At 34.8% G+C, this 14,289-nt stretch overlaps 1 protein-coding gene and 1 long non-coding RNA gene across 2 annotated transcripts; one reads left to right on the forward strand and one right to left on the reverse strand.

Moving 5' to 3' along the window:
• The first annotated feature begins 387 nt into the window (after positions 1 to 387).
• On the forward strand, positions 388 to 3,557 carry LOC103035805 (uncharacterized). Its single transcript, XR_002651800.2, has 3 exons — positions 388 to 586; positions 2,527 to 2,744; positions 3,215 to 3,557. It is a non-coding gene; the product is annotated as an uncharacterized LOC103035805 (long non-coding RNA).
• Positions 3,518 to 9,594, reverse strand: si:ch211-171b20.3 (uncharacterized). The gene is made up of 6 exons (XM_007260102.4): positions 9,193 to 9,594; positions 6,657 to 6,776; positions 6,201 to 6,321; positions 5,933 to 6,040; positions 5,182 to 5,237; positions 3,518 to 4,566 (listed from the first exon to the last, which is right to left on the reverse strand). Exons 1-6 carry the CDS (start codon positions 9,365 to 9,367, stop codon positions 4,427 to 4,429), a joined length of 720 nt encoding a protein of 239 aa, XP_007260164.3. The 5' UTR covers positions 9,368 to 9,594; the 3' UTR covers positions 3,518 to 4,426.
• Positions 9,595 to 14,289: the final 4,695 nt, after the last annotated feature.

A 14,289-nucleotide genomic window follows, 5' to 3' on the forward strand; every position in this document is an offset into this window, starting at 1 on the left:
AAAAAAAAAAAGTATTTTTCCCTGAGATTTAGAATTACGTGAACAGATGGCTCTTCTGGGTGGGCAATACTCCTCCCTCCTCTTTGTTTCCATCCTGGATACAGCAAACAGCCGCTCTGGATCTACCTTATCAAACACATCCATATGTTCACTTGTTGCTTACCAAGATAAAAGGCACAGTGAAAGAGTGAGAGTGGAGCAAGTTCACTGTCAGTATCTTTTTAAATATTTATTACAGTCTCACAGTATTAGAGGTAACCCAGCTGGCACACAACCGACCTTCAATGTTAAAATGTGGTTGAAATATGACAAAAGTAATATCTGTTGTTGTTTCAACATTGAAACAGAGTGTCTACTGTCCACTGTGCACCCCTCCACAGGGTAATGATGAAACACCTGGGTGTGCTTCTGCTTCTGATAAAGAAAGTGCAGTGTCTGACGCTGCGTGTGAAGCTAAACGTTTCTGTTGACCCTGTATGAACTGGCCTCTGTGTCAGTTCCATTTCATCTCCTCCGTGTGCTGTGGGAACTTTTCTGTTCACAGTGGCTCCTTTTGTTCACACACTTCATGAGAACTGCTTTTGAGGTCAGTATTAGTATCTAGTCAGTCTGGAACATGTGGATTTCTGCATGAGACACAGATTAATGGGAATATCAGGCCAACAGATACTGTGTGCTGCTTGTTTTGGAAATTTCAGAAAGTGTGTGTGCAGTGTATGGGGCGTCAGTCACGGAGAGTGAGAAAGACAGAGAGCTGAGAGGTACATAGAGTTTTACTTTTTAGACTATTTGATGAAATAAAACTGAGCTGAATCCATTTTACTTAAAAAAAATAGATAGGATAGTAAGTAGGAGTTCAGACATGGGGAACAGCAGGGTGGGATTTTAGTGTTACTAGGCAAAAGAAAGACATAGGGTGCAATGGTATAAAAAAGTGTTTCTCCTGCTTTTGTTGGAGTACTACCAACTAGAATGTGGAGCATTGCTGCAAGGACTTTTTTTGGCATTCAGTGACAAGAGCATTGGTGGGTCAAAATGCTGGATTATAGTCACCCCACTTCATCCATAAATTCCCAAACTATCTCATCAACCCAAAATACTGGATGGAGCAGTAACATCATTCCAAAGAACAGTTTCACTTCTCCACAGCTCTGCAGTTTTAGCTACCCCTGAGAGTCCTATTTTATTGGTAATGCTGTGTAGGTGCATTTGCACATTTGTGTCAGCCATGAGTGACCCTTAAAGTAGCTAAATGAGATGTCCAAAAACAATTTTTTGTTCAAACTTTACTAACTTAGTGTAGAGTTTGCATAATTAATTATAAGATATTGATCTAAACTGGCCTTTTCAGTCTGAAAAAGCTAAGGGAGATTACTATTGGATAACCCTTACATTTGGGCTCAAGTTATCTGGTTGAGAAATCCTGCTGTGTGAAATGCTACCTAGGCCTCCAAATGTACTTTTAATTACTATATTAAGCCATGTCAACATCAGCAAAGTTCCACATAACCAAACCTTTGTCAGAGATCCTTCACAAGCATATAGTATAAAGTCATTAGAACTAAAATAGAAGTCATGTGATAAGAAAATGTACCACAAAGTTCAAATTAAAAGTCCTCTTAAACATATATACACTTTCGACACAGCGTGCTGTTTGGAGAACAGATTACTTATGTTGATGGATTGTTGTCGGCAATTTTTTTTTCATAATTCAAAGTGCATAAAATGTTGTATTATAAAGCACTTTGAACTGTATGGTTATTTCTCTCCATTTGTCTAACTTTGCTTAGATTTTTTTATTTTGATCAAATTGACAATTTTAACTGATCTAATCTTCTAATGTTAAATAACTAAAAATAGCATTTGGTCTCTTCATGATTATCTTCAGGATTCTTGTGTATCCTGTTAGTTGTGTGCTCAGAGGCAGTGCTGAACCAGGACTATTACGGCTCAGCCTTTAGCCTTCAACAAAAGAAAATTACATTAACATTGCATGAAATTTCACAGATTTACAGCTTTTAACATATATTGTTCTGTGTAAACAAACAATTTAATAAGCCAGGTTTAAACAACTTTTGCCTGCTATAATTGAGGATGTTAAAATCATGCCCCCTACATACTGTACATCGATCGCATGGGACCAGCAGACACATTTGCCTTGTGAGAAGACCTCTGCCTGTTGCCTTCTGTCACAAAAGGATTAAAAAGTAACTGTTTTTTATTTTCTTGGAGTTATAGTGTAGCATAAACAGAGATTAGATTTCCACAGATCACTCGCTGTCAATGTTTGTACTAATGTTTGCCTAAATCTGTTTAGAATCAGATTACTGCAGTTGAGTAATAATGTAAACAGCATGCTGCTCAGTAATCATATTTCTTAGGCCTTGCATACCAAAGTATTCAGATTTAGATTTCTCAGAAATAAGCTACACTTATACTGAACAATTTAATTATTCTTCATAATTAAGCTGATGTGTTTTTATTGTGTCTCGATGTGTAAAAAAAAATACTTTTTCGTTTTCACAGATAGTGTACCTTCCACCTTCCACTCCTGCAGCAAAGTGCCAGTATGAGTTAGTGTCTAGCTATGGATACATGGCAGCTACATTAGCTCTGCAGGGTACACATCAGAGACTGTCGAAAAGGAAGCCACACTCAGAAAAGCCACTGACACAAAACTAACAGCACACTGTGATTCTGAAGGCACACCCAGTCCAGTCTCTGGAATCTTCTTCAAAAGTGAGGTCAGTCACGTACCAGCTTTCTAACAAGTGACATCTGAGGTAAAAGTGAATACAGTTCCACAACTGCCCACCTTTACCCCAACTGTAGCCAATCAGCCAAGACAAAATGTTTGGAGCTCATTTAGTTTTAGACTCTAGTTACTAAGCTAATGTAGCTAAAATTTAATGGAAGATTTGAATAAATAAAAAAAGATCTAATACCTCTTTAGGCATAATTCCCTAAAACTATGTGTTTTATGTGTATTTTTATTTGTATTTATTTGTTTATGCTTTGTTATCTTTTGCATGAACTTTCTGCAACACTTTGTCCCAGTGTTTCATGCCTTTGTGAACAAGTTAGGGGGTAAGCCTAGAAAAACACCCCTAATTTTAGAGTTTAAAAAGTACCATTATTTTGATGTTGCAGCATAATTCATTTCTAAAAAACAACAACTAACGTAACTAACTGAACACTGTGATGTGTTTAACAGATTACATAAAGGTGTATAAAGGGTAAACACATGGATTTGCAGTGCAGACACAGGAGAATGTGAGCTGTTTGTGCGTGTCTTTAAGGGTGAGTGGGGCTGAAATGATAAACCGCTTGTGGGCCGGTCTACAGCAGCCTTTTATTAAAGGTCTCTTTGTTTACTGTTTGTTCCAGGTCATTTTGTCTGACTATACTTGAAAGGCTGGGGAGAAAAACAAGCTGCCAAAAGCTCCTGAATAAAACTAGCTAAACTGAGGCTGAATATTCAGTTTAAGGGTCAAAGCAAACCGCTGAAAAAAAAAAGGCAAAAACAAAACACTGTTTATCTGCACTCTTTAATACAAATATAACAGCATTTCATTTAATATACACCTGTAAAGATTAGACCTTCAAAATCAGTCATTTCATCCATATTGTTATGAGCCTGTTCAAACAGGAAAATGTGAAAAAGTGGGGCTAAACTGCTTTGGGCCAAAAAGATGGATATAGATATATTGAGCTTTGTGACATTTTAAAAAGTATGTATACAAACAGTCTAACTTAACTGGTTATTTATATTTGACAAACAAACTAACTAACTAACTAACTATATATTGAGAGATGGCAGCATTTTTAGACAGGATTTAACAATGCAGAATCACCCAGTAAACAACAGAAATCTCAGCGATGAGATTAAATGTGCACTTTTTTCTATTCAATTCAGCCATACTTTAAATGTTTTGTTAAAAATCTTAGAAAGTGTCCTGAATAAGAAGCTACACAGCCTGGAATAAAAGCGTACCAGGCAATCCAGAGGAATGTGCTTGACTGTCAGTGATGCTCCACATTTAGAAGTACTACACTTGGTCTCCCATTAGAAGAAATTAATGTGTCAAACACTCAGTAATTCTAAGAAGTAATTTTAGTTTTTTTCATGCTTTAAAAACTCAATACATTTTTTCTTTGTACTACTGTTCAGTTCTTATTATCCTGCAGTACATCCAGGTGCATATTCTTTTTGTGATTGTAATTTTTAAATAATTGTGCCGGCCTAATATACATGACTACACCCGCTACAAACAAACAATGTGGGCTCAATGTTAAGTGTTAGAATTAACAGACAAAATGAACAGAATTAATACTTCTATGCCAGTGTGACCTTCTTTGCAACTGTGTTAGAATTGTTTTGGCATTGTACCATAAAGTCTTTTCCCTTTGACCAACAAAGGTTTTATTATGCTTCCTGCCTCTTGTTCTTTTTCAGATTCTTTATCTTCTCCTGACAGACGGTTTCCGCCTGCAGGGCGGAGATTTCTGAAAGTCTCTGGACGAATGATGCTGGAGCACCCAAAACAGGATCAGGAAATGACTGACCTACAAAATAAACCACAAAACACCAAATGAAATAAACCAGATTCTCTTATTTTCCTATTCCTCCCACCATATAAAAAATGACCAAAGAAAGATTACAGGATGCTACATTACGGCATTTAGCTGACACTCTTCCAGAGCGGCTTCCAACGTTGTTTCTCTTACAAAGTTGGACCAATGCATTCTGACTAATTAGTGCCTATTTGCCAGGTGATCATTTTCTTACCAGTGTTGGAATTAAACATAAGCAGTGATATGAACATATTGTATACACAATGTATAGCAGTGTATACACAAAAACTTAACTCTTTTTAGTGGTAATTTTGACTCTTTAAAAGTGTTTAAGCTTTCACCAGCAGAGGAGCTGTGCATGTAAAACTTAACCCCAAACTTTCCCTACAAACCCAGCAGTTAAGCATTCATGAGCTTTGTATTGAAGTGAATTACTTTTAACTCTTCCCTGCAGGCATGTAACAGTATTAGACGTTATTCTGCAGAAAATGTTTTTCATCTGATGTCATTACAAACAGTCAACCTGAAATTAACGGCTATTGACATTGGTGGCCCACTGGGATACTTTTATGATTATTAATTCACAAATAAAAATGATGCACTTACTTTTGTTGTTGAATTCAACACTGAAGAGATTACGCACTTTTTTAATCTTCTTTGACCTTAGAAAAAGCAAGCTGAAGTAAGAAATCAGTCATAATTCAACTTTATTCATTTGTGTAGTTTTTTTAGGAGGCAGCTGCTTTACTCCTCAGTGTAAATGTCTGTTTCTGACCTGGTATTAAACCTTCAGTTATTAAACAGGACTGTGGAATGAATACGCTGCTACACTTGTCCTACATAACATATGCATAATTCTGCAAATTATATCTAAGTAAAGCACACAATTGATGCACATAGTGCAAAAGACTTAGCTGTCTCTAGAATGCACCACACACACCATTAGCTACATTTCCATTTAAAGGATTTTTATGACAATAGGAATTAATAGCATAAATAGGACAAATACTTGGTAATACTTATTTAATGTTGACAAAAATGTCTGTTCATCTTCAATAGATGTAAGGTTGTTAATAAACCTTAATTGAAACCACATTTGTTCCTAAATTTAGTGCCATGTGACTGGCTTTTCTCACCTTCCTCTTAAACCAAACAAAAGACTATGTTCCAAACCACACACAAGTACACTAGAAGAGTAAGGTTTGAAAATAACTCATAGAACTTCATCATCTCTGTGATGACATAAGTCCACTCGATGAAAACAAAAAAAGAAATATTAATGCAATGTCATTTTATCACATAAACAGGAAGTCAATACAGCTGTAGCTACTGTTGTGTATGCGGTTGTGTGAATCACCTGTTATTGTTAAAACATTCAGAAAAACGATTCCTTTCACTGATAGGTGGGGTTGTAAGTGTTACCAGCACTGATGGAACTGATGTGAGTTCATATTCCTCAAAGAGCCTGAGATCAAAACAGAGAACGTTAATGTATTTAATCATTTTTTATTTTATTGTATTATTTCATGTTTTATGACCACATTAAAAGTAGTTGTCCAAATCCAGTTTGTTTCCTTAAAAACACAGCTGTAATATTTTAGAATTGCATTTTAGTAAATACTCACCCAAATGTACACGGCTTTGTAATTCCATACGAAAGCTGTTTCCGATCAGAAAATCTGTGTAAATTGTGAGACTGATGTATGTGGTAATTCCGAGAAACTGGAGGCAAGAAAACTGTTTCATCTGTTTGGAAAGATGTATAAAAGAGTGGTGATCATGTTTAATTGTGTCTTTAGTCACTTTCACCAGAACAAGGCAAACATCAAACATTTACTACGCTGACAAAACAGCCGCAGTGATTATGTTTTTAAGCTGCAGTCTGCTGTTCAATCAAATGCAGCACAAGATTCAGTGTTCCCAGGGAACAAAATCTTAAATAAAAGGAAGACTTTAAATTAATCATAAAAGAGTTTTTTCTTGCTCCAGGTGTAACCGTTTTCAAATGTATTTCAATATGTATTTTTTATTTATGCATTACACATATAATAAAACAGTAAAAAGTAGATGGAAATTATTACCTCTGAAGTTATTTCTGTTGAATATCCCATTTGTCCATCTTGTATCGAACAGAAAGTGTCGACCACACAAGTCGACAGTGGTGTTTTCTGACCTCAAAATTAATTCTTCATGTTCTCTGTCTGAGAGAGAAAAATAGTTTTTTTAATAAATATGTAGCTACTGCATAACTTAAACTTAACAATAAAATATCTGCACACTATTGTCTAAAAGTTTTCTTTTTAGCTACAAGTCGAATCTGTCTATGTGGTTACGTTAAATGCATCAACATACAACTTCTGCTGTGATTGCCAATTAGCTTAGGAAACCAGCATACTGGCCACTATAATCAGCTACTTCAATCAAAAGATTAAAACACTATTTAAGCTTACTGTAAACAAACAAAAGCTTTTTACTCACCCACATTAACAGTTCTCAAGAGATATTCGTGTGCAGATTAATATACAAAACTTGCCTGACTTTGAAATAAAATATTTTTTTATAAGTAACAATTTTTTTTTGTTTTTACTTAGGCGCCACCCAGTGGCATGGCCTCATGGAATTACCAGTAGAGCTGGAAGACATGGCCAAAAATTATATTACAATATTAACTCCTTTAATTTGGCTAGATACGATATAATTCATATATTAACATGAACACCTTTAAAGCCACAGAAAGAGTGCCAACAATGTGATGAAAGCCAGTCAGTGTCATATGCTGTAGCTTGTCACATAATGTAAACTAAAATATAACAATAACTGAAATAAAAAAAAAACATTTTAGATTGCAATAGCTATATATTAATATTTAATTACTGCTAGGTTAGATGGCTGGCTAGATAAACTTCTAAGCCAAGTGTGTATAGTGTCAGCTGGCAAGGATAACATTTGTTTAAACGCTATAAAAGGCAAAGAATTAGCGGATATTAGGTCTGAATTTCTTCAGTTACTAACTACAGGGGTTTTCAGGAGTTAATAGTTTGCGTTAGCAATTCCAGCATATCTAGCTGCTGGGGGCCCCTAAAAACTACTGTAATTATACATTTAAAAAAAACTTTATTTTTTCTAAATCAAACGAGTCCTGGATGATAAAGTACACACATTTCTCTCCTGAAAGTAGTTTATTTGGGTGAGTAAAGCACTTCCGTTTATTTATAGTAAGCTTAGATTTCCAATGTTTTAAAGGAAATGGTTGAAATTCCCTTACATAAAAACTAAGTTTATTTAAGTGTTTTAAACTTTTAAACTGGAAATTAAGCAAGTATGCTTTCAGTTTACTTGTTTTGTACTTAACAATGACATACTAAATATAATTTACTTGACAAAAATACTTGGCTTATACTGACAAGTACACAGAAAAGTCTAAGTATATTTGGCATATACTTGTACTTAATCTTTTGATCAAGATATAGCGTAACTTAGTACAATTAAAAGTACGCTTGTAGTTTGAGGTGTAATACCTTAGAATACATAGTACACATGTTATTAAGTGTTATTAACCAACGCAGAAAAGATAAACATTTGACAGATTTTTTTTTCGAAAATACTATTAAGAGTTTTGTAACAGCCTTTAATTATATTATAATCCGTTCAGTGAATTAACAGTTAAATACTTAAACGTGTCCTTCCTCTAAAATCCACTTATTCTTGTTCTTTGAGAACTACAATAGTTGTTTCAAAAGCATGCTGCATATGAAACTCTTCCTCAACCTCCATTTTCTGCAGTAGAAAATATTCAGAAAAACGAGTAGATCAGTAAAAGCACCCGTGTCTACGTCAACCTGTGAATTAGTATTCATGGCCTCGCCCACATTTGCTCCCTACGGCCCACAGGCAGATCTGAAGCCAGGCAGTGACACATCTGGTCAGACAGGAGCTAACAGAGCTAGGAACAGCTTGGCAGTTTGTTCCTGTGTTATTTGTGCAAATAACACATCAGTGTTGTATGGGTTGCCCAGTAATTCAGAGCTAAGGAACAAATGGTTAGAATTTGTCTATGAAACCCCACCAGCACAGTACAATTGAGATAGGTTGGTGTATGTTTGGAACAGTTCTATTTACACTAGTTAAAAGTAAATTTAGTGGATTTTAGTGGATTTTACTTTCTGAACCTGGACTACCCACTTCTGTGTGTAAGTAAGGTTTACATAGGATCTCCAGTGGACTTCACATTTTACAGATACTCTAAGACTAGGTCATTGGCTGAACTGCACTTAAAAGCAGGGCATTACACATGTTGTAAAGTAACAGATGACATTGCAAAGACTGTCATTGGTGTAAAAATGTCTTTATTTTAAAACGTTTCTAACTTTTGTCCGTTTCTCCCCCCTCCATTCCTCCACCGGACTAAAGCAGTGTTACAAAGGATTAACGTTTACCTAATATAAAGGATTTACAACAAACAGCTCACATGGCATTTATTTATACTAGAGACCAAAACTAGACATTTTAAAATGAATAAAAAACGATGGAATGAGACATATGACTAACCTAGCTAACCTATCTAGTTTAGGGTAGGTAGAGCTAGCGGTTTCGGGTGTGTGAAGGTGCTGTACTCACTCCTCGGGCTGTAGGGCTGGGACTGTTTCGGCGGTATATGGTTCAGTGTTGATCTGGCGGTGTTTCTCCGCAGGTACTGAACACACTGCTGCCGCCCGTGGCTCCTCTCCTCGGTCTCCAGGTCTGAGGAGCCGGGCGGTGAAGTCACCAGCTCACCACAGGCCACCGCTCTCATTACAGCTCCGCCGACAGTCCGACACCAGGCTCACCGGTCAAACTGCAGCTCCGTGTTCAGAGCGCTCTCCCGGCCCATGCTTCTGCTGCTGGTGTTAAACTAGCTGAATAAAGGCTGGTTCGGGTAAGTGAAGCTGATCACTACTTCAGCCTCGTTCACTACAGTGAAGTCTGCTGCTGTCTCTTTTCTCAGAGAAGCTCCCGTAACCTAGCAACGATAACCCCACACCTAAACAGGCACAAAACCACCCGTATTTAGGCACGCCCCGCCCACCTGCTCTGTGATTGGTAGTTCATACTATATATTTTTTGCACAATACAATACAATACAAAACAAATAAAAAAACACACAAAATTAGATTACAAAGTTTAAATAGCAATCATTAAAAAATACAAAAGCAAAAACACAAACAAAACCAAAAAACAAAAACAATAATAATAAAAAAAAAACATACAAAATTTAAAAGCTTCAAAATGCCTATGGATTTGTGACAAACGTGTGTCATTTGTCGAAAATTAGTCAATACGTTTATATAATTATATACGTCTGTATAAACACATGTTTGAAATACGGGTATCTTTTTAGCAAACTTTATTTAGTGTATTTCATTTAGAGTAAAATTGACCTAAAATCATAATTAGATTTACTATAAACATGTCCGTGTGTTCAAAAATATACAAAACGTATTGCACATTGAGGGAATTTTCTTACCCAAACTTCTTTTCAAGTCCAAAAAAAAAACAATCCAAAAAGAACAAGAAAATACACAATAAAATATAAGTGTTGAATGGACTCTTTTACAGGCTCTTTTACAGAAAACACAAGTGTCTGTATAAGAAATAGCATTAACCAGGAAGCACCTATGAAAGATTTTATATAGCAAGTCTTTTACTTTGTTATTGAGAACATATTTGTAAAATAAATCAAATATCGTTTTACACACGTCCAAATAAAACGACTGTTTATCCTTTTGGTGAGCTGACCATTTAAAGGTTATTAAAGGTATAGATTTAGGAGATAATATTGTCCTATTAAAATAACATTTATCAACTCTAGATACCGATACAGCATTTTACTACTTTGGTGAAGTATTTATTAAATACTATACATGTATAATATACATCTCTGTTTTTAAGTTGCAGGCACATTTTCTCTGCTTTGGTGCAATAAGGCTGGTTTATGTACTCAAAACTATCGTCAAATATCACATAATATGTCACAACAACTTTGCAGAAAAGCTACAGTTCTTATATCATTTCTGTGTGTTACATATTTAACTGCACACATATAACATTCTAAATGTTCAAACAATGTATAGATTTTCTATTTGAACACAACTGCAAAGTAAGAACTGTAAAAAAAATCTAAAATATTTCTTATAGTGACCACCATGCCTTTGGTATTGTGTACGGAAGGAGTATTCAAACATTAGAGAGATTCAACAAGAATTGAAACACTTTTTTACGTTTATAGTCTCGAACACAGACATCTTCTGACCTTTTTAACAGTTTAAAAAAATGACACTATCACTCCAAACTTTGAGCTGTGGACAAAAGAAAAACAGTCCAAGAGAAAAAACAATAATAGAGAATGTTATTAAACCAGAAAAAATGGACCAGAGAAAAAAGCATATTACTTATTACTGATGTTCCTAAGCGGTTGATATGATTTGCTATGCCGAGAAGAAAGTGTGGTATAAAAAAAATTATAACTGTAAAATCCAATAGATGCTCAAACCTCACCAGTGAGCACCAGGTGGCGGTGGTGTACTGTCAAGTAGTACTGCCTCTATGTCCCACACAGGATAACTGAATACATTTTGAAGCAGACCATCATGATGTGACATAACACAGGTAAATCTATGGGAAAAGTAGAAGAACATTCTGATTTATATATCCATGACTCCTCAAACTCTGTCAGTAACGGTTAGCAGCTATGGGCTCCTATAAACTACCAAAAAAAACTCTATATAACATTAGAATAAACCCAAATAAACATAAAGTCAGTGATCAGTGAGAGTGTCTACCTGTAATAAACTCTATATAACATTAGAATAAACCCAAATAAACATAAAGTCAGTGATCAGTGAGAGCGTTTACCTGTAATAAACTCTATATAACATTAGAATAAACCCAAATAAACATAAAGTCAGTGATCAGTGAGAGTGTTTACCTGTAATAAACTCTATATAACATTAAAATAAACCTAAATAAACATAAAGTCAGTGATCAGTGAAAGAGTTTACCTGTAACAAACTCTATATAACATTAGAATAAACCCAAACATTTTGAAAAACATTCCAGTTAACACCAAAGCATGATGATATCTCCAACATGCTCAACAGTTGGTACGGTGTTCTTGATGCTGAAGGCTTTACTAACTGAAAATTCCAGTCAGTCTCTTAAAAACAAAACCCTTTCTATCCATGGTGATGAAAACTCACTTTACATTAATCAGTGAAATTGCTTTTGCTGCAGCTTTAGGTTAACGGCATGCCTGTGCATTGTTGGCCTTTCTAAATATACAATCAACTTTTCAGATTTTTCCCACAATTAATCTGTTTTTTGAAATTTTCCACTGGACTGTGTATTTGTCAATTCAAAGAAATCATTTTTATGTGGGAACAAAAAGCTGCCAGCTGTAGTGAATCATTATCAACAACAGAGTGTTTAGAGTTCTTGGCTTGGCAAATGAAAAGGCATTTTGGAACATTTAGCACCTCCCCTTTCCCTCAAAAAGTACTAAGAAATCAATCTCTAATCTGCCATCATGTGTGCCCATGATGAGTGGTCAACTTTATGTACACTTTTTAGACACAAACATTTATGTAAATGTAAAAAACTGTGTTTCTTTACTATTGTACCAATAGTTGGTGGTTTTGTACCAATTTTCAATGCTACAGATAAACATTTTTTGAAACGTTTATTAAAGAACAATCTGTTCTTTTTCTTGGCTGCCCTAATAGTTGGGAAAAAAAGTAATAATGTAATAAAGGAAAACATAAGTTTTCATGTCCTTTTCTTTTCCAAATCACATAGTACACTGTGTGAATTACCAATTATCCTAAACCGAATAACACACAACATTTTGTCTTACAAAAGCCTTCCCTCCCAAACACAGGTTTATACAATGGCAAATTGTCTGACCAACACAAAATAAAAATAAACAGGTTTGCACACATTCAGTGCATTGTGAATGCTTTAATGTGATAAATATTCTAGTCTTTTGTAGTAAAACAGGGCTTTTGATTTGTCCTTCTAGCAATCCTATGAGCTGTTCTCTATATAAGGTTCCATGGTCTTTCACACCTCAACTTAACATTCTAATTACATTGTGAATTGAGAGTGGTGGGCATTTCCTTAGAAGAGCCCATGGCTGTTCATTGTTGGGATGTGATTTGAAGAGCTGAGGAATGAGTGTTTATAAAGCTTTGATATGTTCATCACCGGACATTTCCTGGCTCTGAAAAGCCATAGTCCTGCAAAAAGTCTAATTAAAAGGTCTAATTAAAGTCTAATGTCTTTGAGAGCTCAAATTTAAATGATTTTTCCCATTTTTCATTCTTAAATACAAAAAAACAACAGTACACTAATTAAGATGAGATGGCATTGTGGAATTAAGTCTAGTCTTGAACTGCACAGCAGCTTTCAAGTGAAATTTCTCATTAAAAGGAAAATGTAGTCTATGACTTGTTTTAATCCCTGTCTGAATAACTGACCAACTACATTGTGGAGATCAGAAAAGAGACTTCTGACCTACTAAAAATAGTGGAACCTGTTTAGGTGCTATATTTGGAGTATAGAAATGCTTTTATTTAAGCATAATGCTTTAGCTGGTTTATAAGCGTGATTAGCCCCACCAAGTTAAATAAGCAGTATAGCCAAACCAAGCTTTTCCAAGCTGGTTGGCCAAATTCACCAGCATAGACCATCCAAAACCAGCTACCAGCAAAAGCTGGTCTTGAGCTTAAGCCTTTTTTAGGGGGGTACTACACAGAAAAAAAAAAAACATTTAATTGTATAAATGGTTCTATATGGTTGTCATGATTCTGCATTTATATAGCATGTTGCTTACCTTCACATTCTGCCTTCTTCAAAAAAAAATACTTTTTTTGTCTCTAGAGTTTGTGGCTGTTCAAATTTTAAACTGTTCAATTGTTAACAGTTTTCTGTCCTTTTAAATTTAGAACATGGAATATTTCTCTTTGACTATTGTTCGACTGTTTGTAAACTATCCTTTAAACTATTGTGATTTTTTTAATTGCCAGAACAACTGTGTAACAAAACCGTTTTCTGGTTTTGTTAAAATAGAACATTGGGTGTAAAACTTTATTATAGTGTAGTGTATTTCTGAACCTCACAATCAGAATATGAGGACATTAAAAAAATATATATATATTTTTTATTATCTTGTGACAAAGGTTTAATTATACCACATATATGTTAAAAGGTGCAAAAATGAGAAAAAGATTCTGATAATCAAGAGAAGATATATTTTCCTGAAATCCTGTTTGCAAAAAGGAGAAAAAGCTAAAACAAAATGGGATAATTAATTATTTCTTTCTTGACTAGTCTAAATGATCCTTTAAATCTGATTTTTATTCATTTCTATTAACTTTTCTATTAAATTTAGAGTCTAACACTCAGAAAATTGAACTGATACACTGACAAACTGTCATATGTTTTTTTGTGTTTCCTGAAAAACTAAAAAAAAAAAACAAAAAAAAAACAGGCATTTATTTTAGGAAGGTGTTAATAAACATGTATTACCTTTATTACAGAACTCCCTTTAAAAGTGTTTGTTTTCGCATATGTGTTTTTACTGTGTTGTACATACCTCACATACCACATTTTATATTCTAGTTGAATGGGTTTTTATAGTTACAGTATATTACAATCCAGACTGTGTGTGTCTACATTTGA

Source organism: Astyanax mexicanus, chromosome 1, assembly GCF_023375975.1.
Source record: "Astyanax mexicanus isolate ESR-SI-001 chromosome 1, AstMex3_surface, whole genome shotgun sequence".
NCBI lineage: Eukaryota > Metazoa > Chordata > Actinopteri > Characiformes > Acestrorhamphidae > Astyanax > Astyanax mexicanus.